This window comes from Quercus robur, chromosome 1 (assembly GCF_932294415.1).
Source record: "Quercus robur chromosome 1, dhQueRobu3.1, whole genome shotgun sequence".
NCBI lineage: Eukaryota > Viridiplantae > Streptophyta > Magnoliopsida > Fagales > Fagaceae > Quercus > Quercus robur.
The window spans coordinates 33,312,197-33,339,901 of record NC_065534.1 but is presented as its reverse complement, the minus strand read 5'-3'; the positions used below and the strand labels follow the sequence as shown (position 1 = coordinate 33,339,901).

The 27,705-nt window shown below is 36.2% G+C and overlaps 1 protein-coding gene and 1 non-coding gene across 6 annotated transcripts in view; one reads left to right on the top strand and one right to left on the bottom strand.

Moving 5' to 3' along the window:
• Positions 1 to 5,065: 5,065 nt before the first annotated feature.
• On the bottom strand, positions 5,066 to 5,137 carry TRNAH-GUG (transfer RNA histidin (anticodon GUG)). Its single transcript has one exon. It is a non-coding gene; the product is annotated as a tRNA-His (tRNA).
• A 4,036-nt stretch (positions 5,138 to 9,173) lies between these two features.
• The window catches only part of LOC126732342 (nodulin homeobox-like), a 28,006-nt gene continuing 9,474 nt past the window's right edge, over positions 9,174 to 27,705 (top strand). Inside the window, exons 1-13 of one of the 5 annotated variants that reach the window (XM_050435147.1) lie at positions 9,174 to 9,462; positions 11,463 to 11,513; positions 11,715 to 11,837; positions 11,930 to 12,088; positions 17,187 to 17,270; positions 17,347 to 17,496; positions 17,925 to 18,134; positions 18,606 to 18,734; positions 18,844 to 18,939; positions 19,641 to 19,802; positions 20,209 to 20,500; positions 20,604 to 20,729; positions 20,835 to 20,904. In XM_050435147.1, the coding sequence (XP_050291104.1) occupies positions 11,472 to 11,513; positions 11,715 to 11,837; positions 11,930 to 12,088; positions 17,187 to 17,270; positions 17,347 to 17,496; positions 17,925 to 18,134; positions 18,606 to 18,734; positions 18,844 to 18,939; positions 19,641 to 19,802; positions 20,209 to 20,500; positions 20,604 to 20,729; positions 20,835 to 20,904 (1,643 nt within the window). In that variant the 5' untranslated portion in view covers positions 9,174 to 9,462; positions 11,463 to 11,471. Of the gene's footprint in view, positions 9,463 to 11,462; positions 11,514 to 11,714; positions 11,838 to 11,929; positions 12,095 to 17,186; positions 17,271 to 17,346; positions 17,497 to 17,924; positions 18,135 to 18,605; positions 18,735 to 18,843; positions 18,940 to 19,640; positions 19,803 to 20,208; positions 20,501 to 20,603; positions 20,730 to 20,834; positions 20,905 to 27,705 lie in introns of those variants that run through there. The other 4 variants (XM_050435139.1, XM_050435130.1, XM_050435121.1 and 1 more) reach the window with 4 other exon arrangements.

The following is a 27,705-nucleotide window of genomic DNA, read 5'->3' as shown; positions in this document are numbered from 1 at the left end:
TTTAGGATTCATGGGCTTGGCACATGAATAATGTTTTGAACGTTTTTTAACATTTATAGCATCAATTTGTTGAAGTTTGGATAATTTGGTTTTAGCTCACCTTCCGCTGGAGGTGTAGTCTTGAAGAAGATGATGGAGTCCTTTCATCTGTTTGACTTCAACTGATATGACAGCCCTTGAGCACTGTTCACGTTAGGTAGAGGGTGGCAGAAAACTGATAGGACAGCCCCTAGTTCATCCTCAAAGGCTTGGTCCTCTTGTAGGGGGCTCTAGTTGTTTTTTTGGTTAAGAATGAATAAGGGCTGGTTACCCACTTTCAAGCCTCTTGCTGGGACCTTTTTGGGCTGGAACTTTGCTTCATTTCAGCACCTTTAGTTGGGCCATATGGCCCTTTCTTTGCTTGGGCTTGCTCCCTTCTCCATGAGATTCTTGGGCCTACAAAATGGGCATTAAAGACATGCTTTGCCATGGGTTTTTTCCTCCTCATGGGCTTTAAATAACTTCTCATAATTTTTACTATAGATTACTTTGTAAATGATATTTTTCTTGGGGCTTTTTTAAATAATGGCCTCCAATATTTTTCTTGAGAACAATATTTATCATGGGTTTTAAATAAATATGGTAACAATCACTATAATAGAATAATGTGATGTTTTCATGAGTTTCTCTATAGATAATCATAATGGACATGTAGGATGAATAATTACCATGAGTTTTGGTAATAAATATTATGAATGTTGTGATGTAAGATGGATAGTGAACTTGAGTTTATAATATTAAATAAATAAATGTCATGGATCTAATAATCATATCTTTCCATGGGCTTTTATAAGATGATTGCCATGGGTTTTGAGAGTAGATAATTCATAAATTCCATGAGCTTGTAATATTATGGTAATAGGTTTAAGGATCTAAAGTATTGTTCATTATTGGACTTTTAAGTGAAATAATTATAATATATTATTTTGCCAAGTATTGATAACCTTGAGCTTTCGATAAATAGTGTCAAGTAGTTAGCTTAGGCTTTTAATAGTGCCAACATAAGTTGGGCTTTTGATATTGTCGATGAGAATTGGGCTTTGATGTTACCAATGGGAATTGGGCTTTGGATAAATAAATCGTCATGGGTTCAAACCATAGGCTTTGATTATGGATTTGAATTCCATTGATAAAATTGTTTTGCCATGGATTTGAATCATGGGCTCTTCAAATATTGTCAAGCATAAGTATTCTTGGACTTTAAATAGAATAAGATGTGTGTATTAGGTTCATAAGGCCGGTTTTGGGCTTAGCTAAATAATGATAATAAAATTGAATAAAATAGGAGTTTTTTGGGATTTTTGTGATAGTTTATATCATGACCCAATTTAGATAATGAGATATGAAATATTTGTGATTAACATAATAATAGAGCCAAAAAAATATTGGGAAAACCCAATAAATTATAATGATATAAATAGGTGGTACTCAAATAAAGTTAGATGTAAAAAAAAAGTACCTTAACAACAGTCAACTAGACAGTCTGCAACCTTTGCCAACACAGAGTTAAGTGTTGGTATTTGGCCGAAGTAGTGTTATTATGGTGTGGTACATTGTTATAGTTCGCTCTTTGAAACCAGTGTTATCATTTGCTCTTTGGAGCCAGTGTTGCCTCTTTGAGGTTAGTGTTATTGTTTCTCATGGGAATCACCCACCGAGTGTTTAGCAGTTTATATCTTTGTCTGGTTAATGTTTAACGTTTTCTATATCAAACTATTGTTTTATTGTTATTAGCCTTTATGAGTGGAAAAATTGTTTATTACTGTATCATATTATTTCTACCTATTTAGTGTATTTTGACCAATTAAAGTGGTTACTTTTTTATTTACTAATTACAGTATTATAGTTAAATGTTTTTTTTCTGACAGTCTTACAGAGTATATTATATTACTGTTAAAACTATTTGTAAATGTTTTGTAAAGCTTATATTTTTTCAATAATACTATTGTTTTGTTTTGAGAGACATTTTCTTGTTATGTAGTCTCTTATTGAGCTTCTAGCTCACCCCCCTTTTTCCACCCTTTCAGATTAAAACAGTGGAATCTCTTTTGATGGTAGATAATTGGAGCCATAGATTGAAGATTTTTTTGGAGCTATGTTAGTTGATGAATTATTTTATTATGCTTTCTTAGGATAGTGAGTTTAGTATTCTTGAAACTATTTGAGATTGTATTTGGAGACTTTATTGTTAAAATTTTAATTTGATGGATTTTATAAGAAAAACTTGATGGTTTGATTCTTATTTGTGGGTATTAAATTACGCTCTATTCCATTATAGTAAATGTTGATTATTTATAAGACAAGTCGTTCATATAAATCCTTGGTATGGGTTTGGGGTGTTATAATCACATCCCTTTTTAGCTTAGGTCACCTTAATGTTAGCTTGTGACTTGTGACTAACTATTGGGATGATTTGCTTGGTTTCCAATTATCATTACCCTCATAGTAAAATTCCAAAGTATTTATGTCATTGCTAGGATTTATTTATTTATACCGCCGCATACTTTTGGTACGATAGTCACTCCATAAGTATAAATGTTTGTGAAGTGTAGGGCAATGACTGCGGTTCAAGTCTCCAATATAAAATAATGAATTTTTTTGGGTTAAATAAAAAAAAAAGATATATTTATTTATATTTTCTTTGCTTTCATGTCATTGCTTGGATTGGTGGATACTATTTTGATCAAAACACCGTCAAAATCCAACACGTACCGTGCCCTCTGTCCTTCCTCTTGTGAGTTGTGAGCACTTAAATGTTGGTCTAGTCAATAACAAAATTAATTAAAAATTGGGATTTTTTCTTTTTCTTTTTGAGAAGAAAAAATAGGGATTTGATACTCATATCAACTCAGAGCATGGGATTCCTTTGCTTTATATATATTTTTTATTTTTTGGGTAAGCGATTGCTTGGCTTTAAACCAAATGGCTATAAGAATCTATCGAAAGCATGATATATGAGACAGCTAAAATGATTCCATTAATTCATCAAGAAAGCATAATATGAGCTTTGCAGCTGGCTGCATGCATTTTCACATTGATATACACACTGTATAATAGTATTCAAACACTATGATGTTACCTAGCTCAGACACTTTTAGATATACATGACAAAAAATATATATATGTATATTAAATTAAAAGGGAACCCAAACCTTTTTAATTTTATGTATTTTGGTCTAACAAAAGGGAACCGATTACCACATTGTACAAAAGGGGGTAAAGGGGTGGGTTAATATGTCTTGCGGCATATTTCCTTGATAAAAGAGACAAAAGATTTCACCTAAGAAAAAGATAGAAAATTTAAAACCTAGAATAAGATATTATTTACTAATCATAATTTGAGAAAAATACTAGCTACATTCTCACTATATTTCGAGAAATTTATTACAGATTTAATGTCGGATTTGCCAATTCAGTACACTTTAGAGTCCAATTCTACACACAAATTCACATAATTTACAAATGAACTTTGTTGTGTATCAATCCTTAACTTCCAACATCCTTAATGCATGTGACCTTAGATTCAATGAAGCTAGAACCATTTTCATTGCAAAATTAAAGAGGAAAAAGGTGGAGGAAGAAAATCGCAAGAGCCCAAGATGGGCAAGCCTAGGTCTGAAGCCACATCCCATGGCCGATCGACTTGAAGGCATTCTGCCAAGCTTTAATTTGATTGGCGAATCAAAGTCCCTAAGCATGGTTCTTTGGTTGATGATCAAAACAACCGAGTATGATCCAACTGCCTCTAGAATGAGAGGTAGTGATGCATGATAAATTTTTCCCTAGAATAGCCAAACCTCCAACTTAAGGCAATCCATATCAGATCAAACCCAAAAAAGCAGATATGGAGATTGACAACTAATCTTATCTAGCTAAAAAGGAAGGTATGGAAAAGGACACCTACTTTGACATCTGTCATCTAGTATTAATTAAGGTTCATTAACCTTTATTAGGATTTAATGCAGAGTGAAAGAGCTATTTTCCCTTACAACTATAGGAGGCACCAACACCTTCAAACCTAATGAGGGGATGGTGTATTGTCCGAACCTAGGCCTCTTGATTACATAGAGAAATATCTGCTCCCAATCATCCTAGTACTCTATAATTTTGCTCGAGCTTATTATGTAACTTTCTTAATTAATTAACATGACCTTCGGAACCTATCCAAAAGAAAAAACCTTGACCTTCAGAATGGCCGACCTACCCTACCCCATTTGTTGGTCTCTGGCCTAGGCCTAGTTAATGAGTAGCATTTTATCCTCTTGCATACTCTTGCATGGTGAATCATTGGACATTCGACCTCTATGATTGTCAAATCAGTACTACGGTTTCGTGTTTCACTCCACCCACCTACAACTATATGTGTGTATATATATGACACGTAAAAAATCATCGCATTTGCAGATAATACATAAGCTAGAAAGTAGAAATTCTCTAGTATCTATGTCAATTCATAATTCCACTACCTCCACTAGAAATTAAAGCAATTCGTCTTTCACTCAATGTCACTTTAATCTGAAGATGAAGGTTACGTATAAAAAACAGTGTCGTGCTTCCTTGGCCAATAAGAACCCGGTGAGGTTGAAACTATAAAATTCAAGAGAGGAAAAGAGATCCAAACGACATGTAGCTCTCAAAGATAGAGCTACAAGGCATATACTTTTCCTCTCTGACATATTTGGCATCTTAGTTTTGTTTTGCTTTGTTTGGTGGCTTTTTTTTGTTTTGTTTTGATTTAGTCAATAGTCACACAGTATCTTCTTTCTTTCTTTCTTTCTTTGATTGTGATGTCTGTATTCTGTAATGTTATTTCTCTTCGGTTTGAAGAACTAGCACTAGCAGTATCTGATGGTACGACACTAGACCACGAAGTGCAAGTATTCGAAGCATGGAATCCAACTGAGCCATTACCAGTCACCACTTAGAGGAATTAGAGAACACTAAAAAAATGGTGAATATGAACACTGCATGTATTGTGTGGCTCCCCGGAGAAGAGGCTGGAAAAATAGCAAAATAGATACAAATGTGTGGCTGCTGGGATTCGAGCCCAGGTCTCCACGGCCACAACGTGGAATTCTTACCACTAAACTACAGCCACTTTGTTGTCAATGGTTTGAAAGCTTAATATTTCTACATACATATGTGTTCCACATGAATGACAAAGAATTATTTTATTTCTGGAACATATTTTTCGTACTCACGCGTATTTGAAGCAACGGAAATTGTTTTTCAGCTAACCGGTAAAATAAAGATACTTGTAGCAGAAATTGGTTTACAATTTTAATTTTTTGTAAATCATACTTCATTTCCCCCCCCCCCCCCCCACTAAAATCCTTGGTCTCCAATGGCCAACCATTGTCACCGGTGGCCTATTGCCATCAACACCCTTAGTCCTTGATCACGATTTTTTTTATCTAAAATTTTTCCCTTTTATATTATATATATGTGTGTGTGTGTGTTTGGGAGATGAGAAAGTATAAGAAAGTAGTAGAAAATATGTTTTCCAAAGCACTTTCAGGAACATAACCAAACACTTGAAAATATTTTCCAAGATATTTTCAGAAATGCAACTAAACATTTGAAAATAATTTCTTTTCTAGAAAATATTTTTCGTAGAACTAAACAAAGCTTAAGGGTAAAACTTAATGCCTTAAGTGCAGCACATTCAAATAGTTGAATGCATCGATTGGTAATCTCAAAATCCAATAAATTGATATTGACCAATAAAATAAAAATAGTGTTATCTTTTTCAATAATAATTAAATTCAAAACAACCAAGTGTTTGAATCTAATTAGTTCTACCCAATATCTAATACTCTGCCACTTATTATACTCAATGTCAGAGAAGTCATATTTTTAACATTTCCAAATTAAAATAAATCAAGCTCGACCTTATTTTCATTTTTTTTTCTCCTATTTTGAGTTACATGTAAAGATACAAGTTGTCCTTAAAAAAAATGTAAAAATATAAGTTATTATGGTTATCAAATACATTACAAAATTGACTTTTTAAACAGTTGTGATATTTAAAATAACACATCTGATTCTTCTGTTAAACTTCTATCGCTTCTTTTGGTTAATAAATGATCACATGGATATCACGTGAGCCAAAACATGTGCACAATAACTAATCCCCGCTTAAAACATGTCTTTGTGGCATTTTCCGTCCAATTAAAGCAACGGAAATCTAACAAAAGAGTCAATTGTGTTATTCTAAATACTCTTTAAGGGTTTTAAAAAGTCAATTTTGTAGAACATAGCTAAGGTTGCATGGTTAATGAGCTAATTGCTAAGACCTAAGACTAAGAGCCTTTCTAGTAGACTTTCTAAGGTCGACTATAACATTGTATGGTCAATGAACTGAAAGCCAATAACTTAAATGGCACATCCTCCTTCAATAGCAATTAGATGGAGGATAGAATATGGATTTAGGATCAACCAAATTAGTGAATAATTTATCAATTGAAATGAGAGAGAGAGGGAGAGAGAGAGCTAATTGGTTAATTTTAATTATGTAACAATGCCCTAAATATCATTATATTGTTGGTATTTTTCATACCGGTACCAAAACATATCTTATGTAAAGAAACCCCAAGTTTTGCACCCGATTAAAATATAGGGTAGGTGCTAACCAACATATCTTACTAGTTAATTGGTGATTTTAAAAAATAAATAACAATATTAAGATTCTCAAGGATATTCTTCTCAAAAAAGATTCTCAAGGATATTATATGAACAAATTACATTTATATAATGAGTTTATTAGCCCAATTATGATTGATTCTAAAAATTAAAAAAATTACAATGATACAAATTAAGCACATTAAAAAAAATTAAAAAATTAAAAAATCGGATATGTGACTCAAGCACATTTTAAAACATTGTTATATGATTATGATTATATAATTTCAGTGTTAACAATTAAGTACTGTCATATAATTGCACTTGCTTCATTTAAGCTATGAGTTTGTTTAAGGGAGTTTTATAAATGAGTTGATTAATAGCTAGTTTTGGGTTGATCTGCAGTCTCACCAAGGTAAACTTTTTAAAAAAAAATTAAAATTTGGCAATTTTATTGATTGAATAAAGTAAAATTATATAGTAGTACAGTAGTACAAGAATCCAAGACCAAAACAAAGGCCTTAAGAAAGATTGATTGATAGTCCTCCATCCACACTTGTTCACCTTCCTATGAGGAGGCAAGCATAAATGGGCTAAACTCTTTGCTGATTTGTTAGTGTTTGTAGCTTCTAGCCAAATCTCCCAACCTCTAAAGTCTAAAACCAGTCAAACAAAACCGAAGATTTACCTCTATGTTACCCCAGCTTGACAAAGATTCAGTTTTGTCTGTTAAAACCAGTTTGTGTTATTTTAAATACTCTTCAAAGATGACAATATGAGTACCAAGATGCCAACATCCAACGCCATCTGCATCATGCGGCATTGCGTCAACATTGAGTTTGCGCAATCCTTGTTCTACAGAAAGGTTTTACTCATTATCAAAGACCCTCTCTTAGGAAGAATAATCGGTTTCTAAAATACAGAGGCCACAACCTAATAATTTTTTTCTATATTAAAATTGATAAAATTTTACTTTAGATGGATTGAATTAGTCATTTTATTAATTGAGAATGAGATGTTAAAGAAATTTAATTAATAATTTTGTATATTAAAAATCGAGAAACATTTAAATACGATATGAAGATACAAAATTACTAATTAAATATAAACAATTACCTATTTAAAATAATCACTCTAAAACTTAAATTGTATTGAGTTGACCTTGCTCATTACAGTCAATACTTGGCCTTCATAATCACGTAGAATGAAATTTCACTGATGTTGATTTAGATTTTATATAACCCATTAAATTTTATATAACCCAAAAATAGCAACATAAAATTACATTTTCAATTTTACATTTGAGGGGTGGTTTAACCCTAAATATAAAACGGTTACAAATTAAATTAGGGTTTCTTTAGTTTCAAATCAAAACTTGACAATATTTAAGATTAGATTCCTTAATTTTAAATTTGTCAATTAAAATCCTAGATTTATGAATTCATTTCAATTTAAAACATCTATTCAACTTTGTTACTCATTTCCGTTAGTCTAGGTAATAACAAAATGGAGAAAAGTTAGAAACTGTTTATCAAACATGCTTGTTTCACTTAGGACTTACTCATAAATCATTTAACAATTAATGAGTAAATAGAGTATAATGATTAGATAGCAAGCTCAAGTTTGAGTGGAAAAGTTAAAAGAATCTTTTATGTCAGAAAATCAAAGTTAGTTATTCAGGTGAAACATCACATTTTATTAACGGTGTTTCATTTTTCTTTACTCCTCCATTGGCCATAATTTTATTAACCCTAAATATAAAACTGTTACAAATCAAATCTAGGGTTTCTTTAATTTCACATCAAAACTGGACAATATTTAAGATTAAATCCCTTAATTTTAAACTTGTCAATTAAAATTTCAAATTTATGAATTCATTTCAATTTAAAACATATGCTCAACTTCGTTACTGATTTCCATTAGTTTGGGCAATAACAAAATAGAGAAAAGCTAGAAACTATTTATCAAACCTGCCTATTTCACTTAGGACTTACTCATAAATCATTAAGCAATCAATGAGTAAATAGGGTATAATGATTATAGAAAAAGCTCAACTTAAAGTGGAAAAATCAAAAGAATCTTTAATGTCAGAAAATCAAAGTTAGTTATTAAGGTGAAACGCCAAATTTTATTAACGGTCTTTGATTTTTCTTTAATCCTCTATTGGCCATAATAATGAAGGTAGACAAAAACTTTAAATTGAAACGGGTTTATAAGTTTAAGACTTTAATCGACAAAATTATGAACTTAAAAACCCAATTCCAAACTGATTAGAAACTCTAGACACTAGAGGTCCTATTTATGTTATTTTCCAAAAAAAGAAACTCAAACCACAATGCACAATTGGCCCAAAACTCACTCAATATGATCTGAAAACAAACAGGGCCTACCTCTAAATATCCCATTTTGCACTAGCCCCTGTTTGTTTACAAAGACAACCTGACCAACGAACGTGAGTCATTGACTTATAATCCCCCACTGCACAACAGCAACAATAAACCGGCACGAAATTTAAACGGCAAAAAAAAAATGAAAAAAAAAAAAGATGTGTTAAGCAGAGAGCGTACAATATATATATTAACGTAGTCTTCAATCATACAAATTGTACTGTACTCGTCAAGAAATTCACACTAAATCGACGTGTGTGTGTGTGTTGTGCATTAACCCCCAAAATACCCGCGAATTTCATTTCTTTGTTTCTCTCACTTCTCTCTGCGTTCTCTCTTTCTCTTTCGCTTCTCTTCTTTGCTCTCGCTCTTCAATCTCCAAACTCATATCGCACTCGAACCGTACGGCTCTCAGGTCAGCTTTCTATAGCTTCAATTTCTCACAGTTGTTGTATTTATTCGAGCTCTATATTTTTGTTTTTGTTTTCTGAAATTTGTTTACTTTGTTTTTGCTTTTGTTTGTATGTGTTATTTCTGCACTGTACGGCCCGCGGGCTTGTCTCCGAAACTCACTCTGCTTTGCACTGAATCTAGGGTTTTTATAGTGTGCGTGTTTCTAGAATATATATATTTTTACTTAATTTTGAGTTTTATTTGGTTGTGTTTGCTTGAATATGAGTGTGTTATTATTGGACTGTGTATTACCGAATTCGCATATGCAAGTACATTTTGTTAGTTCAATTAGCGGTTTTTGGACTAATTTTGACAATTTGGGTCCAAACTGATATACAGTGTTTATAGTTATTTTTTGTTATTTACTATTCTTTGTACTTCTTGTCTGATTTGTGATATTTTTGCATAAAGTAGTATTTTTGAATAAATTTTTTCTTACTTAAAAAAAATAAAAAAATAAAAGCAGGAAAATTTTAAAAATTCAATCTTTAGAAAATGTTCATTTTCGGAGTGTACAAGGCTCATGCTTTTTGTGAAGAGAGAGAGAGAGAGAGAGAGAGAGGCGATTGATAGGCAGTGTTAAATGTGTTAACCCTAATCTTTGATTGTAATCAATTTCGCTAATGCATTGCATCGTGCAAATATTTTTGGATCCTTCAAATGTGTGTGTGTATAATTGTGCATTTGATCTTGTAAGTGAATGTAGCAGCCAATAAGCTAGTTGCATGTGTTAAGAAAGTTGTATCAAATTTGTAGTTTTATAAGGTTTCTTATTTGTGGAGATTGATTGTGATAGAATGTATTTGTTTTATTAATCCTTGTCCATCAAGCAATGGAAATTGTCTTTGAGCATGATAAGTGGGCATCAGTTTTAGGGGTTTTGATGGGTTCTCTACATGGGGAGTACATTTGGTGAGGCTTTTGGTAAGACATTTCAGGGTGTTGTGTTATGACTTATGAGCATGTAAAACCCATGGTGGAGCACTAGGTGACTTTCCTAGTTGAAGACTCACTCTCACTACTAAAGTGGGTCCGATGGTTATGAGTGCGAACTCTTGGTTATTGAGATTTTTTTTTCACAATTCTGGTGCATTTGGATTTTTGTTTATGAGGATTGGGAGGTCAAAAACTTGTAATCCTTTTTTGATAAGTAAAAAAATAAAAGGATTGTGAGCTTTCGACCCCCCAATTGCATAAACAAAAGTACCAATGCTCTGAAATTATGGGGGAAAAAAAAAACCTTAGCACTGAATTTTTATTTTTAATTTTTTTCTTTCCTTCCTGATAAAGCCCTACTTGGGTGAACCACATAAGTGATAACTCCATGTGTTCTGTTTATGTTACTTTCTTCTCTTTTAAATTTTCTCTCATAGTATACTTTTCACGCTTTTGCTGGCATGAATGCTTTGTTGGTTGCCAAGCATGTGCACATGTTAGTGTCTGGACTTTGGGGAAATTTGTTGTTCAGACTGTCCTTATACATTTCAGTCATGTTTGTTCAAAATGAAGTACCACAACAGTTCAATTTTGGATGGCTAGAGCATCTTTTTTGCAAACATATGATTTTTCTTAATCTAGATTGCCCCTTGCTGCAAAAATTGCCAGTATGTTGTACAAAACCATTCCAAATGTTAAAAAGTAAGGTCAATGACTATTATTGTGTCTGCATGTTGCAAATAATAAATGTTTGATGTCTTCTTTTCAACCAAAATTAAACAGAGTTCTGCAGTGGTCAGTATAGTTGGAAGGAGTGAGAAATGCTTTTACAGGGTACTGTTATGTTAGCTTATATGTGGTCTAATATCAATATTTACACTTGAAGTTGCTTCAATATATTCAAGGTCTTAGCATTTCCTGCAGTTCACATTATTAAAAATATCTTATGGCCATCAGTCTACTTAGTACTAATTTTCTACATTGTGATATTCTCCTTATGTAATCCTTTCTTTTTCTTGGCTCTAGATTCTCAGGATGAGGCATGCAAAGGAAGAACCATCATGTAGTGCAACAGAAGTAAGAATTATCAATTGAAGTAGAAGTTGGTGCAAAATATTTTTTTATTTTCTATTTTGTCTCCCCGCTTTTCTATTCAATGTAGACAGCTGTTTTACCTCTCTCTTAAAAAAAAAATCAAGTTTATTTCTGTTCTTAGAACTCAGTCTCTCTCTCTCTCTCTCTCTCATATTAATAAGTTTAGTCTATCTGTATGAACAGGCCATTGACTTAATTTCAGCAGTGAAGGAGTTACATGGGATTAGCTCTCAGGAACTTAATAAATTATTGAGAGACTCTGAAAATTTTACTATTCACTACAATACTGAAAAAGGATTGATGAAGGTCAGACAAAACTGTCAACATCATTGTCATTATGCGGTCCTGCTCTTACCTATCCATTGACGTGTCATATTTTATGTTGTCTTGTGTATCAGATTGATATGGAGAAGCTTGCAGCCTTTCTTCCTTTGCACCTTCTTGGTGTTCTTATGTCATCTGACAGAGATGAGACGCTGTTCAGATACTTGTTATGTGGTATTCGGCTCTTGCATTCCTTGTGTGATTTAGCATCTCGGCAATCTAAAGTGGAGCAGGTCACTGTTAGTAATGCCTGCCAAAGCTTTTCTTTAATTGGTTTCTGTAATATTGTACTTGTGCTTGTTTCATGTGCAGCATTGTGCATTCCACAACTTTTATAGCTGTGTGATCAATTAGTGTAGCGCAAACACTTGAAATTACATATGTGGTATAACCCGTAATGAATTTGCTATCAGAAACTTCAATTAGTTTAGTGATACTCACATTTAGGAAAAGTGAGTGGGAGATATGGGAAGGGGTGCAGTACACATTTCCATGTTGAGGGATAGGGGTGGGGAGTGTCACTACTTAAAATTTTATTTAAAAGAATAGTGCTCCACCTATTCTTTTGTGGATTTGGATCTGTCTTTTTGGTTATCATGGCACCTCTGAAATATATAATGTAATAACTAGTTTTTGTATTTTGGACTGAATATTCTCTAATTTCTTACTGTAGGTGTATGGAACTTTCTACAGTATTGGGAACTTTATTATTTATGTCTAAATAATTTTTTACATAATAAAGGGACATAAATGTGGATGCTTTATTTTCTATGGCGTAGTTTGCTTTAAAAATTAAAATAAAAAATAAAAACCTCAGTCTGTGCCTGTGCTTAGTTTCATAGATTTTGTTCACAGGTGGTTGCAAACTCAAAAGAGGGAAGAGGAAGGTTGCAGTAGGTTGATAGGAAATGTAAAATTTGTCACTCTATCTTGAATGAATCCACTATAGATGCACATTGGGACGTCCAACAACTTGTTTGCATCGAACCCATGATGTAGTGAAAAGTGGGCAAGGGTTAGCTTAGGCATTCCCTATCAGTGATGGTGATGCACTACATCATTGCTCGAGTATAGTGAAAAATGGGCAAGAGCTTTTGCACTTTAATGAGCTGGTGTGGCTAAAGAAGTTGGTTCAAAAGAATATGACTCATATAGGCACTTAAAATATATGGTCTTTAATAAGAAAACTAATGGAAATAGTAGATACAATGACTAGGAGGAGAGAAGACATCTTCAAGAGATTGAGTGATTAGGTAAGAAATCTAGAGAGATTGAACGTTCAAGATATAAATTATGGCATACACAAAAAAATAAAATAGATATCAGGTAGGGATAATCATATATAAAAGTTTTTATTTTTATTTTTTATAATTCAACGGTTGGGGGGATGGGGGATTTGAACCCTAAATTTCTCTTTTGGAAACTTCAAGAGGTGCCAACCAGTTGAGCTAGAAGGCACTTGGCTAATCATAGATAAATGTATTAGAAGAGAAGTTGAGGTTAGGAGGATAAGGGATTGAATTATGTTAATAAAACTTGTCTTAGGAGAAGAGACAATTAACATAATTGTACACACTTCTCAAATAGGATTGGAAGAATCCGTCAAGTAAAATCTTTGGGAAGATATGGATGAATTGATTCACGGGTTACCAAAAGATTTTTATTGGAGGAGACTTGTATGGTCATGTTGGTAAGATCACCTTAATCAAAAGCACTCTCTCAAGCTTGCCAACTTATTTCCTATCTCTCTTCCCTATTCCTGTGGATATTGCTATTCGTATTGAGAGGTTTCGAAGGAATTTCTATTGATAGGCTTCTAATGTTCTATGCTACCAGGAGGGTGGTAACGATAGAATCTGGAATTTGAGATTTCATAGGAATTTTCATGAAAGGGAAGTAGGGGCTGCCTTATCTTTCCTTGAGTTCATTCAATCTCAGATCCCTAGGGGTGGTGGGAATGACACCTCTCATTGGTGTCTCAAAGGGAATGGCATGTTTGATACCCGGTCCTATTACAATATCATTAGGGGTGCAGCTGATTCCAATTTTCCGTGGAAGGGTGTTTGGAAAGCTAAGATCCCTAGGAGGGTGGCTTTTTTTGTGTGGACAGCAGTTCATGGGTAGATCCTTACTTTGGATAATCTTATGCTTAGGGGGCGCATTTTGGTGAATAGGTGTTGTATGTGCCATCGGAATGAGGAATCCGTGGATCATCTTCTCCTCCATTGTCCGGTAGCTCACTCTTTGTGGGTTTATATGCTTCAGATCTTTGGGATACATTGGGTCATGCCAGGCTCTATGGAAAGCTTGGTGTATTGTTGGAGTTTTTGGCTAGGAAAATTTAATTCAGACATATGGAATATGATTCCCGGCTGTTTGATGTGGATTGTTTGGATGGAAAGAAATCAGCGCTCTTTTGAGGACACTGAGAAATCCTTGGTTCAATTACAAGCTCTATGCCAGAAGACTTTATTTGATTGGTTTAGGTGTTGGGGCTTCTCGGAATGCTCCACTATCTTAGAGTTTATTTCTTCTCTTAATATTGCTTTTTAAGTTTTTCCTTTTAGTTGTTTGCTGTTTATTTTGTTTATTGCTTTTCCTTGTGTTCACCATCATGAACACCTTGTATTGGCTTTGGTTTGTTTTAATAATATTCTTATTTCCTATCAAAAAAAAAAAAGGAGTCTCCTAAATTCCGGCTAGTAAAATGGGCCCAGGTCTGTTCTCCCTTGCAGTCTGGCGGTCTGGGTATTAGAAACTTGAGAGCCTTCAATCAAGCTTTGTTGGTAAAATGGCTGTGGAGATATGGAAGAGAGTCAACCCATCTCTGGAGGCAGGTTATTGAGACTAAATATGGGAATGATTGGGGAGGTTGGTGTACAAAAGAAGTCTCTAATCCTTATGGTGTTAGTCTTTGGAGAACCATAAGACAAGGCTGGCCAGTCTTTTCAAAATTCATTTAGTTCGAGGTTGGCGTAATTTTGGCATCATGTGTGGTGTGGGAGTTGTACTCTTCGGGAGGCTTTTCTGGAACTCTATAATATTAGTTGTAATAAGGAGTCTTCCATTGCAGATGTTATGCACTTTCCTAACCAAAGGCTTCACTAGGATCTTCCTTTTTCTAGAGCTCCCCAAGATTGGGAATCTGAACATTTCTACACTTTTTTAGATCTTTTCAATTCTTTGCCCCTTAATGGTGAAGGTCAAGGCAAACTTTGTTGGAAACCAACAAGGAATAAGAATTTTAAAGTGAGTGAGTTCTATCTCTCCCTTTCCTCTACTCTTGACATTTCTTTCCCTTGGAAGATTGTGTGGCGTTCAAAGGTCCCTCCTAGGGTTGCTTTCTTCTCATGGACTGCCTCATTAGGTAAGATTTTGACTACTGAAAATTTATGGTATAAGGGTGTTGCAATTGTCGATTGGTGCTTTATGTGTAAAAAGAGTGGGGAATTGGTGAATCACCTTCTCCTTCATTGTCCTATTGCTTATGATTTATGGTCTATGGTGTGGGCTCTTTTTGGTCTTCAATGGGTTATGCCGCATGGTGTCTCTGATTTATTTTCGAGTTGGCAAGGTTCCTTTGGTGGGCATCAGAGCATTGGTTTATGGAGGGCTGTCCCTCATTGTGTCCTATGGTGTATTTGGCGAGAGCGGAACTCAAGATGTTTCGAAGGGAATGAGCGGTCTACTTTAGATCTTAAATCTCTTCTTCTTCATACCTTGCTAGAGTGGAGTTCTTCCTTTAATCTTTTCCCTTGTTCTAATTTTTTAGAAATGCTTGATCTTTGTAATTTATGTGTTTGATGTACTGTTTTCCATGTTCACCCCCGGTGTACTTGGGCTTCTTTTTAATACAATGCCGTTATTTATCAAAAAAAAAAAAGGGATATAGAATAATAAATGAATTAGGAGATGCTATTATAGGCATTGCAACATCTTATGATTTGATATTAATGAACATTTGGTTCAAGGAGAGAGGGAATCAAATTTAATCACCTTCAAAAGTGGGACAAACATTAGTCTAATATATATCATCATTATTTGAAAAGTGAATTGTTAATATTGTAAAGATTGTAAGGTGATACCAGGAGAGAGCGAAACCATTAACATACGTTGGAGATACTAAATATTTGTATTCAAAGATGGAAAAGAAGAGGCATTGGTAGGGGTGTCCGTGAGTAGGTTGGAGTTGGGTTTGGGGTAAAATTGTTGGCCAAAACGACTAAAATAGGTCTAAGGAAGCTGTAAGTGCTGCTGAAGGTCAACACACGGATTGTCAACCTGTTTTGTGAGTACAAATCTGAGTATAAATCTCTGGTTAATTCAGTTGAACCTGTGGGCTAAGGGAAATTCTCCATAGTCGATCTGGGATTTTGAGGTGGAGGGCATTGCTACTTAGTGAATGATGGATTTGGTAGAGATCTCAAGATCTTTGCTAGATCTTATAGAGATCTCAAGCTCTCTGTCGAAGGGGAACAATGCTGATCGGGGAAGGAGATAGAGGTTTGGAGATGTCAGACGGGTTTGGTTTTGTTGGATTTCCAACAATGAAACCTGACACTCAACCTGATCATATCGGGTTTGGTTGGATTTAACTCACCACCAATCGCTAGGTTTGTTGAAATTTGCCGAATACATGCCAGGTCGGACTGGTTCAAGTGGGTGGGGGCAGGTTGTTTGGGTGTCTCTGGTGTTTGCCACCTCTTGTTATTAGACAAAAAAACTGAAGGATTAGGTGGTGGGGTTTGAAGAGAGAGAAACAAGATGTGTTTAAAGATAAAATGATCAAAGAAGGCAAGTGGAATAAAATGAAGATGTTGATAAGTTGTGGAACAAAATGACTAATTGTACTAAAAGAGTGGCTAAAGATGTATTTGGAGAATCTAAAGAATGTGGGTGATCGACTAAGGAGACTTGATGGTGGAATAAGGAGGTTCAATGATCAATTATATTAAAGAGAGAAAGAGAGATAAAGCCTACCTAAAGTAGAGTCGCTGGCAGTTATGAATTATAAAGTGGCAAAGAAGGAAGCAAAAAAAGGAAGTACAAGAGGCTAAATGTAAGGCTTAAATGAATTGTATGGAAAGTTGAGGATGAATTATGGAGAGAAGAATAGTTATATACTCATGGATTGGTGGATTGGTGTTTGCCTTGAAGTAGCTATTCACATTGAAATTAGTTTGCACCAATAACAAGTTCCTATCACCCTTAGTGAAATCCATTGCCTGCATCTCTCTCTTTCCAATAGTTTTGGATTTTTTAGCAACTATTGAAGATTCTGGGGTAGTATAGAGGGTAAACTATGATTTTCTCCTGCTTTTTGTATTACAGATTTTGCTAGATGATGTAAAAGTGTCAGAACAGCTGCTTGACCTGGTGTTTTATTTGCTGATTGTTCTTGGTGGATATAAACAGGTGCTCCTTAATCCTTACCCTTGAGTTCTGTCTTCCATACTACTTATCTTTACTGAGACTTGATTCCATAATGCAGGAAAACCATAATTTTGGTCTTATTCCCCTTGTTCATTCAGCACTTGTGGCAAGCAGTCTACATCTGTTAACAGGATGCATAGCTTCACTAACAGGATGCATAGCTTCACAGTGGCAAGATCTTGTCCATGTATTGCTTGCGCACCCTAAGGTACAATTTAGACCATGTCCATTTGGGAACATCTTATTTAGCTTTTTGCTGAAATGAGCTAAAATATATTTGTACTTTTGAAAAAGTAAGAAAAAGTGAGGTTTTAGAAATCTGTACATAATAGCTAAAAGCTAAAAGTTGAGCTTATAAGCTCTAGCCAAACAGACACCAAATGATTTGTTTAAGTTGCTATTTTCAGAAAGAGGGTTCAGTTGGACTATTTAGGTAGTCTTTCTCTAACCTTAGCTGTTTGCATGTTCTTGGTTCTTTGCTGGTTTAAGTTTTACTTTTCTATTAGTAAAAAAAAAATTTTAAATCAGTTTATGGCAATGATCCGTTAATTGCTAAATATTTTTCTTCTCAAAGTTATAAAGTTCTTCAGGCTGACATAATTTATGTGCAACTGATCATGAATCTTTCTGTGTCAGGTTGACATATTTATGGATGCAGCTTTTGGAGCAGTCCTCACTGCCATTGGGTTTCTTGAGATCCAGCTGTCAGCACAACATATTGATTTTCGTAGTCTGACTGTTGAACGAATGGTTAACTTTTTATGCCAGCAATGTGAAGCCTCTTTACAGTTTCTTCAGTCATTGTGCCAACAAAAGATGTTTAGGGAGCGCCTACTTAGGAATAAGGTTTACCAACTTGAACCGTTTTCTTTCTCTGTATGTTTGGAGCAAAGTCATGTGCTAGGAAGTGTCTCATCTATGTTAGCTGTAAGTTATGGGGGACAGTAGAAAAATAAGAAAACAATTAAGATGGGACTAGTTTAGTTTGTGGCCAAACTGGTAGCACAATGCTCTGGAACTATATTATTAAAAATATACATGATCTTAACTGCATTTGTATATGGGTCAAGAGCTAAGGCAGATAGTGGGGAGGAGATATAAATAGTCAAAATCTTCATTTGGCAGACATAAATGTAATCGCAACAGTGATGAAGCAATGTTTAAGGTCATCTTAGTACGTCAATATTTTCATGGAGGATTTTCTTGAAATATCACTGTAAAGATTTAGGTCCCATTTTACTAATGTTCATTTGCTTCCTGAAGTAATTCATGGTTTTCATTATTTTGATAAAGTAGCTGGTATTGATACTATTTCAGGAACTATGTGGAAAGGGCGGAGTTCTTTTTCTAGCTCGAGCCATCTTGAAGTTAAATGTCCCACCTTTTACAGGGTCCTCCAGAATTGTGGCTGCCCTCTCTAGGATGAAAGCTAAAATCCTATCAATTGTGAGTCTCATTGAAGAAAGTCCACTGTTAACATTTACTTGGAGGTTAAGTTGCTTTAGAATCTACTGCAGTTTTCTATTCTTCCAGTCACTAACTTCCTTTATCTCAGCTGTTGAGTCTCTGTGAAGCAGAAAGCGTTTCTTACCTGGATGAGGTTGCCAGCTCGCCAGAAAGCTTAAATTTGGCTAAGTCTGTTGCATTAGAGGTTAGTTTGCTTTAATAATCAAAGAATGGGCCTCTCTTAGACCATAGCCGATTTAAAACTTTTCTTCTTTAGAACTCTATCGGATTGGATGTCTATCATAGGAAGTCATTCTATTTTTTCAGTCTATGATTTGATGGATGCTTGTAATTTATGTATTTGATTGTTTTGGTCCCCTGCTGTATACTTCCTATATACTTGGGTGACTCACTATTATGTCTTTGAATAAAATTTTCTTTACTTATCAAAAAAATAAATAAATCAAAGAATGGGCCTCTCTTAGACCATAGCAGTTGCTCGTACAGCTTGTTGGCTTGTTCTGCAGAGCAAGACCTTTTTAACTGTTTTTTCCTAGTATCTAATGCCCCAAAAATCTTCTAACAATATGATGGTCAGCTAATTCTGTATACTTCTCTTCTAGTCCCATTTTCACAATTCTCTGGGCACTGAACTCAATTGGTGGATATTGGTCTTATTGAGTGCCCAGCAAAAGAAATGATTATATGAGGTAGAGATCAAATTCTGTGTGAATCCCTTGGGAGCTCTCATTGACAGTTGGTCTGCAAAATGCATTTTTGCTATTAGTGCTATTAAACTTTGTAAATCTTCATGATTAGCCCTCTGGAATTCTACACTCTATTGGGTATACGAAGTGTGCTTTTACTGTCAAGCTGCTTGCCATTGATAAAATTTTCATGTTGTAGGTTCTTGAGCTGTTGAAGACTGCACTTGGTAGAGATCCCAAACATCTTACTTCTTGTTCCGACAGAAGTTACCCAACGGGGTTTTTGCAACTCAATGCTATGCGCCTAGCTGATATCTTCTCCGATGATTCTAATTTTCGATCTTACATTACAATACACTTTGTAAGCCTTATTGAAACTCAATGTCAAGATACAATTTCACACAACAACACCCCCCCCCCCCCTCCCCCCCACCTCCCCCTCCCCCTCCCCCTTCTCATTCAATTAAAATTAAAAGACATGCTTTAGTTCCATGATTATACCTATCAAAAAAAAAAAACTGCAGGGACTGTTTTAAGACTAGTACGCTTTTAAATATTCTAAGAAGATAGAAGCTATAATTTCTGATTCCTTAAAAATTTTTAATTTGCGTGATATTGAATTACTGTTATTTGTTGTTAACAGTTGAAAAGTCATTGTTTTGTCTACATGTAATTCTTTATGGATACAGTGCACATATCCAAGTATTTTCCATCCGAGTATTTGTCTTGATGAGGTTTGTGACTATGTTTTTTGTGTGTTACTCCAGACTAAAGTTCTGACTGCAATATTTTCACTTCCTCATGGAGATTTTTTATCCAGTTGGTGTTCTTCTAATCTCCCAATGAGGGAAGAAGATGGTAGTCTTGAGTATGATTCATTTGCAGCGGCTGGATGGGTTTTGGATAAACTTTCATCATTGGACTTATCAAATGGAACAAATTTGGAATTTACTTCACTTCCAAATAACATGCCTCAGACTTCCTATGAACATCAGAGAACATCGTTATTTGTCAAAGTAATTGCAAACCTCCATTGTTTTGTTCCCACCATCTGTGAAGGTTGATTCTCTATCAATGATTATGTAAATTTCATGACAAGTTTGATCAGTTCTCAGCAGTTTTTCCTGATTATACTAATCAAGTTTTCTATTTTAATCCACAGAGCAGGAGAGGAACCTCTTCCTTCTCAAGTTTTTGGAGTGCTTGCAAATGGACCTATCTAAATCATTACCTGAATTTTCCATTAATTCTGATGCTCCAAAAGCTGCAACTGTTTGCAGGAACCTCCGTAAGTATCTCTTTTCAATGATCATTTTACTGTTTTTTTTTTTTTCATTTAGAGGACATAATTGCTGATATTCCTGTATACCTTATGAGTGTATTGTATTTGTAGGTTCATTGTTAAGTCATGCAGAATCTTTAATTCCCAACTTTTTAAATGAGGAAGATGTCCAGCTTTTAAGGTGATTACCTCTAGCACTTTCCCTCTCTTCCTTGATTCTTCTTTTTGCTAGATTTGTTTAGAATTGCCTGAAAACTTTTGGATAGCTACAACAATGGTTTGTCATGTATAATTTTGAATGCAACATGGTTAGCAGCACCTTACATAACATAGTCTAATTAAGAGTAGCCTTGGTTGATCATCTCTATACCCTTCTGGCCTAGCAACCAAAGACCAAACACTTTCCACCACAATGCCGTGATGGATAAGCACCAAATCACTATTATTATTATTTTTTTTCTAATATGCATGTGGGTTCCACACCTCATGCTAAGATGTTTTAGGGATGGTTTTACTCAAGCCTAAAGCTTTGGCTTCTGCTGTAGAAAAGAAAAGTGAATCCCTGTGTATAAATAACAATGTTTAGGATCAATTCAGGAGTGGGCTAAGTTTCCTTAACTAAGCTTTCAAGTTGCTGTTTTGAATCATCTTCAAGTTGTGTAGATGTTTCAACTTGTTTTTCTGGCTGTCTAGGATTTGTTGCATGCTTTTCTGACTCTTGAGATTGCTGTATTGGATCTACTACTTGTTCCTCTGGTTGTTCCACCTTTATAGCTATAGCTGTTTTGGCATGTCAGCATCATGTTCTGCCTTTCGATCTTCCCTTTGTGGCACTTTAGCTGTTTTAGAGTTTCTGCTGCCTGCTACTGCTGTATAGTCTTTTTTGCATGCAATCTTGGCAGTTCGGCATTATCTTTAGGCTTGATATTTGTAGATTTCTTCAAATTTTACAAACATCTCAAACTGAATAGCTTTTTCTAAAATTCGAAAAGCATAAAGATATTCAGATGGCCCTTCTCGCCCCCCCATCCCTCCCTACCACACAGCCATCACCTTTACCTCCTATGTTCCCCTCTCTACCACTACCACTGAACCAGCCACCTCCTCCATTTCCTGGATCCTTTCCACAACCGTTCCCATCATATTTCGGTTTTTTTCCTTTTCACTCTGTTTGTCCACCACATACTTCTCTTCTGAACATCCCACCTACATCTGACCTACCTTTACAACCACTGATATGGCCTAGTCCAACCTATACAATATCATCCACACCTCTTCCTTCCAAATTGCCTATCTCTAACACAACTATTAACCCTTCTCCTCAGGTCAATGGGGGCGGTAAGGGTAATTTTTGTATAGATTCTAAAACCTTTTCTTTCTCGTTTGACGGTGGGCGGACTGATTCTTATGCTATTCATGAAAGTCGCCGGAATTTTAAAAGTTCTGTTTGGATGGGTCGGAAGGGATTGGAATGGGTTCTATCGTGTTTTGTAGATATTCGAGATTGGGTTCCAGGTAAAGATTATGTGTGCAAACACTTTAGAGCTCATAATAAGTTTTTCGAATTCCGGGGAAGGTCGAATAAGGCTGGTATTTTTGTGGAGATAGCTGTGTATTTTGGTGGAGCTCCTCGTGGTGGGATTATGGTTCCCGTGAGCTCTAACCGGTCTGGGTGGTGCCTGTTTACAAAAGAATTAGATAGTTTCCTATCAAGCTCCAACTCTGTTTGTGTGGAAGGGAAGACTGTTGATGTTGCTGTTGGTGGTGGTTCATCGGTAGGTGGTGGGCAAGATGGGAAGAAATCTCTCAATATCAGTAACCAGCGGAAATTAAGGAATTTTGAAATTTCTAGAGCTGTTTCGGGACATAACGTGCTGAAGGGAGTTTCTGCATTTAATGTCTCTTCTAAAAATGGCAGACCCACGCGTCAATTTAAGTTTGAGATGACCTCTGCAAGTTTGGCGCTAAGGGTGACTAAGGGGTTGTTTGGATGAGTGAGTTTTGAGTGATATGATTGTGTTTTCATTACTCATCATCCAAAATTTGTGGGACTCACGGAAAATTTTTTGTTTGGACACCATCACTCTGTTTTGGTCATCCGATTTTGGTGATCCTATCACTCAAAAAATTGAGTGATGAAGACCAAAAATGAAAACACATTTTCCTTGTTTTCAAGACTCATCACTCATGACTCAGTGGCAGTTTTGTAATAAGCTGTCTCAGTGGGGCCCATTCAACCAGTGCATTGTCAAATCACCAACGGCATTGTCTCCTTCTTTCTTTCTTCTTCTTCTTCTTCTTTCCTTTTCTTTCTTCTTCAGACCTGCTCCAAGGCTTTTTTTTTTCCCCTCATCTTCTTCTTTATTTTTCTTTCTTTCCTTCTTCTTCAAACCCACTCCAACGTTTTTTTTTTTTGGTTCTTCTTCTTCATTCTTTTTCCTTCAGATTTTTTTTTTTGGTTCTTCTTCTTCTTTCTTTTTCCTTCTTCTTCAAACCCACTCCAGCGTTTTTTTTTTTTTTTTTTTTGGTTCTTCTTCTTCATTCTTTTTCCTTCTTCAGATTTTGTTTTTGGTTCTTCTTCTTCTTTCTTTTTCCTTCTTCTTCAAACCCACTCCAGCGTTATTTTTTTTTTGGTTCTTCTTCTTCATTCTTTTTCCTTCTTCAGATTTTTTTTTCTGGTTCTTCTTCTTCTTCTTTCTTTTTCCTTCTTCAGATTTTTTTTTTTTTTTTTGGTTCTTCTTCTTCTTTCTTTTTCCTTCTCCAGATTTTTTTTTTTTTGGTTCTTCTTCTTCTTTCTTTTTCCGTCTTCTTCAAACCCACTCCAATGTTTTTTTTTTTTGGTTCTTTTTCTTCTTTCTTTTTCTTTCTTTCTTTCTTCTTTAGACCCACTCCACCATTTTCATACATGCATAAATTTATACCCAGAAACAAAAACCCATAAATTTCCATTCATTGATCGAACTTCTGGAGCGAAGAAAGTCTTTTTCATGACTGAAACCCAGGCGGAGACCGAAACCCAGGCGAACAACAATACCCAGGCGATTAAAAAAAAATTTCTCTCTCTATCTTATGGGTGCGGAGTTCGGATTTGAGATGTGGTTATAGGGTTTTGATTTTTGAGACATGGGTGTGGGTGTGTGTGTGTGTGTGTGTGGTTCAGATTTGTGGTGTGGCTGTGGTGGTTTTAGATTTGAGATGTGGGTGGCTGTTATGGGTTCAGATTTGTGGTTTGGGTTCGGATTTGATTTGGGCATAAGGTCTGTATTTGTGATTTTTGATTTGGGTATTTGTGGGTTTTGATTTGAACATCTGTGGGTACCTATGAGTTTATGTTTGTATTCATTTGTGTTTGTATGTTTATGATGGTTTGGCCGTAGGTTTGGGATAGGATTGTTCTTGTTGATGTGTGTGTACATGAGAAATGAAAGAGAAAGAGGATAGCTTCAGTGAGAGTAACAGGGCAATGGTGACTGAAGGTGGAAGAGAATGAAAGGAAGAGAGTGAGGGGGAAGGCGGGTAGGCTAACAGAATTTATGACATAGTGCTCAGGTATGGGTCCCACAAAAAGTAGAAAAAATTGAGTGATGAGAAATTGAAAATATGTGCCAAACAGGTGGGTAGGAAATTGGGGGTATTTTGAGTGATGAGTAATGAGTGATGAGTGATAAGTGATGGGTGATGAATAACGAGTGATGAGTGATGAGTGACCATTTTTTTTAAACCAAACAAGGCCTAAATCTGTTGGGGGTAAACGAGTGGTAACTCGGTTGAACCTATACAATTTATCCAATACTAGTGGGCCTGTTTTTTTTAAAACAGTAACTGAGCATGGTAAAGCCCATTTAGCTGAACCAAGTGGAAAGGCCCAAGTGGAGGATTATTACCTTCTTAACTTGGGCATGGGTAACTCTTGTAATCAGAGTACGAGTGTGGCGGGAGAGAGTTCCAAGCCTCCGATGGAGTTATCGGTGTTGCCAGAGGCTCTAACAACAGTACTATCGCTGGTACACTGTCCCAATCAAGTTCCAGAGCCCTTCCCGTCATATCCGACGAGAGTGTCTCGTGTCTCTAAGTCCGGTAAAGGATCGACGTCAAGGAATGGATCTATCATGGATGTTTCCGACGCCGTTAAGGCTGGTCCTCCCATGGGCTCTGTCTCTCATGCCGAGGTAAGTTTGGGACTTGGGGTTAGCTCGGCGACAGCATCGCTTACGACCCCAATGCTGAAAGTTGTGTCGCCGATCCTTGATAGTTACCCTTGGGTGGCTCATAATCGGTTTTCTCCTCTCTCTGACCTGGGAAATGGTGTTGAGGATGAGTTTGAGGAAGGGGAAGTTCAAGAAGAAGTACAGAGGGGTAATTCTGTGGTTTCTAGTGAGGGAGCTCAGTCAGATTATGGGCTGCATATCCTTCAGTGGGAGACCAGTGAAGTGGTTGACCATAGTTGTGATAATGGAGAGAGATTTTTGTGTGTTGGAGTGTGACCCTTTGTCTCGGTGGGAACCCAATGAACTCAGAGAGTTGGTGCTAGTTCAGGACTCTATAGAAGGAACTCAGGTGAGGGAGTCAGGGACACATTCTAACTGGGTGTCCCAGATGATGAAAAATTTCTGTAACATGGTGGGTTTTCCTATCGTGAAACACAAAGTGCAATGTTTGGCTCTGTTTCGCCTTTTGGAACAGGAGTGTCTCAAGGTGATTCATAGTGGGGCGCCTAAGCGACCTGTTAATTCAGGGTCACGAGGTCTCAGGGAACTTAAGGGGCTTATCACTAATGTTAATTACGATGGTGTCTCTTCTAGGAGTAGGAGCAGAGTTTCTTCGAATGAAGTGGGGGTTGTTGGCAGTTGTAAATGACTCTACGACTTCTTTCTTGGAATGTAAGGGGGCTTAACAATCCCCAGAAGAGAGAGGTTTGTAAGAATCTTCTAAAAGAATGGAAGTGTGATATTGTATGTCTTCAAGAAACGAAAGTATCGTCTTCTGATGTTGTTTTTGTTCGTAGTTTATGGGGTAGCCCTTTCATTGATTGGGCTGGTTTGGATGCAGTGCAGATTTCGGGAGGGGTCTTGCTGATTTGGGATAGGAGGATTTTTGAAAAATTGGATGTTATTGTAGGATAGTTTTCTGTCAATGTCTTATTGAGAGGTGTGGTGGATGACTTTGTTTGGGCTTGTACAAGTATGTATGGCCCCAATGATGATGGTCAGCGGGCTTCTTTGTGGGAGGAGTTGACTCAAGTGCGTGCCAGATGGCCCATGGCATGGTGCTTAGTTGGTGATTTCAACATCATTAGGTACCCAAGTGAAAGGCTTGGCTGTGAGTCGTTTAGCCTGGCCATGTTTGCTTTCTCGGACTTTATAGAGAGTAATTCTTTAGTTGATTTACCTTTAGAGGGGGCTTCCTTCACTTGGTTTAGAGATTCTGGTCTTCCCTCTATGTCAAGAATTGACAGGGCCTTGGTTTCTCTAGATTGGGAGGAACATTTTGAGAATGTATACCAAAGAGTGCTTCCTCGTGTTATTTCAGATCACTGCCCTCTCTTGTTGGAAGCTGGTGTTGTTCGTTGTGGCCGAAGTGCCTTTAAATTTGAAAATATGTGGTTGAAAGTTGAGGGTTTTGTTGATAGAGTTCAGCATTGGTGGAATGGATACAGGTTTGAGAGTTTACCAGGTTTTATTTTGGCTTAAAAATTGAAGGCTTTGAAAGTAGATTTAAAAAAATGGAACAAGGAGGAGTTTGGTGACTTGTCTTTTAGAAAGAAAAAGTTGCTATCTGAACTGATGGGTTTAGATGCGAAAGAGGAGTTGCTGGGTCTATCGCATGAGGATCAGATTCGTCGTACTCAACTCAAAAGAGACATAAAATAGTTGGCTTCTTTTGAGGAAATTTCTTGGAGACAAAAATCTCGGGCATTATTTGTGAAGGAGGGAGATAATAATACTCGTTTCTTTCATAGATTAGCAAACTCTCATAGAAATGCTAATCTTATTAAGAGGATCGAGGTGGATGGCGTTCTTTATGAGGATGAGTCGGATGTGCGCTCTCAGTTAGTTCTTTTCTATCAAAGGTTGTTTGAGGAAACTGATTTGGGGCGCCCTACTATGGATGGATTAGATTTTGCTTGTATTGAAGAGGAGGAGAGGCTGTTTTTAGAGAAGGAATTCACGAAGGAGGAAGTCCTCCAAGTCTTAAGGGAGATGGAGGTGATAAAGCCCCTGGTTCGGATGGTTTCACCATAGCTTTCTTTCATAAATGTTGGAGTGTTGTGGAAAAGGATGTCATGGATTTTTTTTGAGTATTTTCATCGGCACTCTGTGTTTGAACGGTCTATGAATGCTTCATTTCTCACTTTAATTCCTAAGAAGGGTAATGCTGTCAACATTAAGGACTTCCGCTCTATCAATTTGGTGGGCAGTGTGTACAAGTTGCTGTCCAAGGTGTTGGCTAACAGGTTGAGGGTGGTGTTGGATAACCTTATCTTTGAGAATCAAAATTCGTTTGTTGGTGGAAGGCAAATTTTGGATTCAGTGCTCATTGCAAATGAGTGTCTAGATAGTAGGCTAAAGAGCCGGATTCCGGGAGTGGTTTGCAAGCTTGATATTGAAAAAGCCTATGACCATGTAAACTGGGAGACTCTGTTTTATCTGTTGGACCAAATGGGATTTGGGCTGAAATGGAGGGGGTGAATTAAGGCTTGTGTTACTTCTGTCCGATTTTCAGTCCTAGTAAATGGATCTCCTGAAGGCTTTTTTGGAAGCTCCCGTGGGTTGAGACAAGGAGACCCGTTATCCCCGTTTTTGTTTCTCTTGATAATGGAGGTTTTAAGCAGAATTCTGAAGAAGATAGAGGAGAATAACCTTATTCGGGGTTTTCATGTGGGAGCTGTAAATTCTATTGGTGTGCGGATTTCCCATTTGTTATTTGCAGACGACACTATCTTATTTTGTGATGCCTCTAGGGACCAGCTGCTGGCTATAAG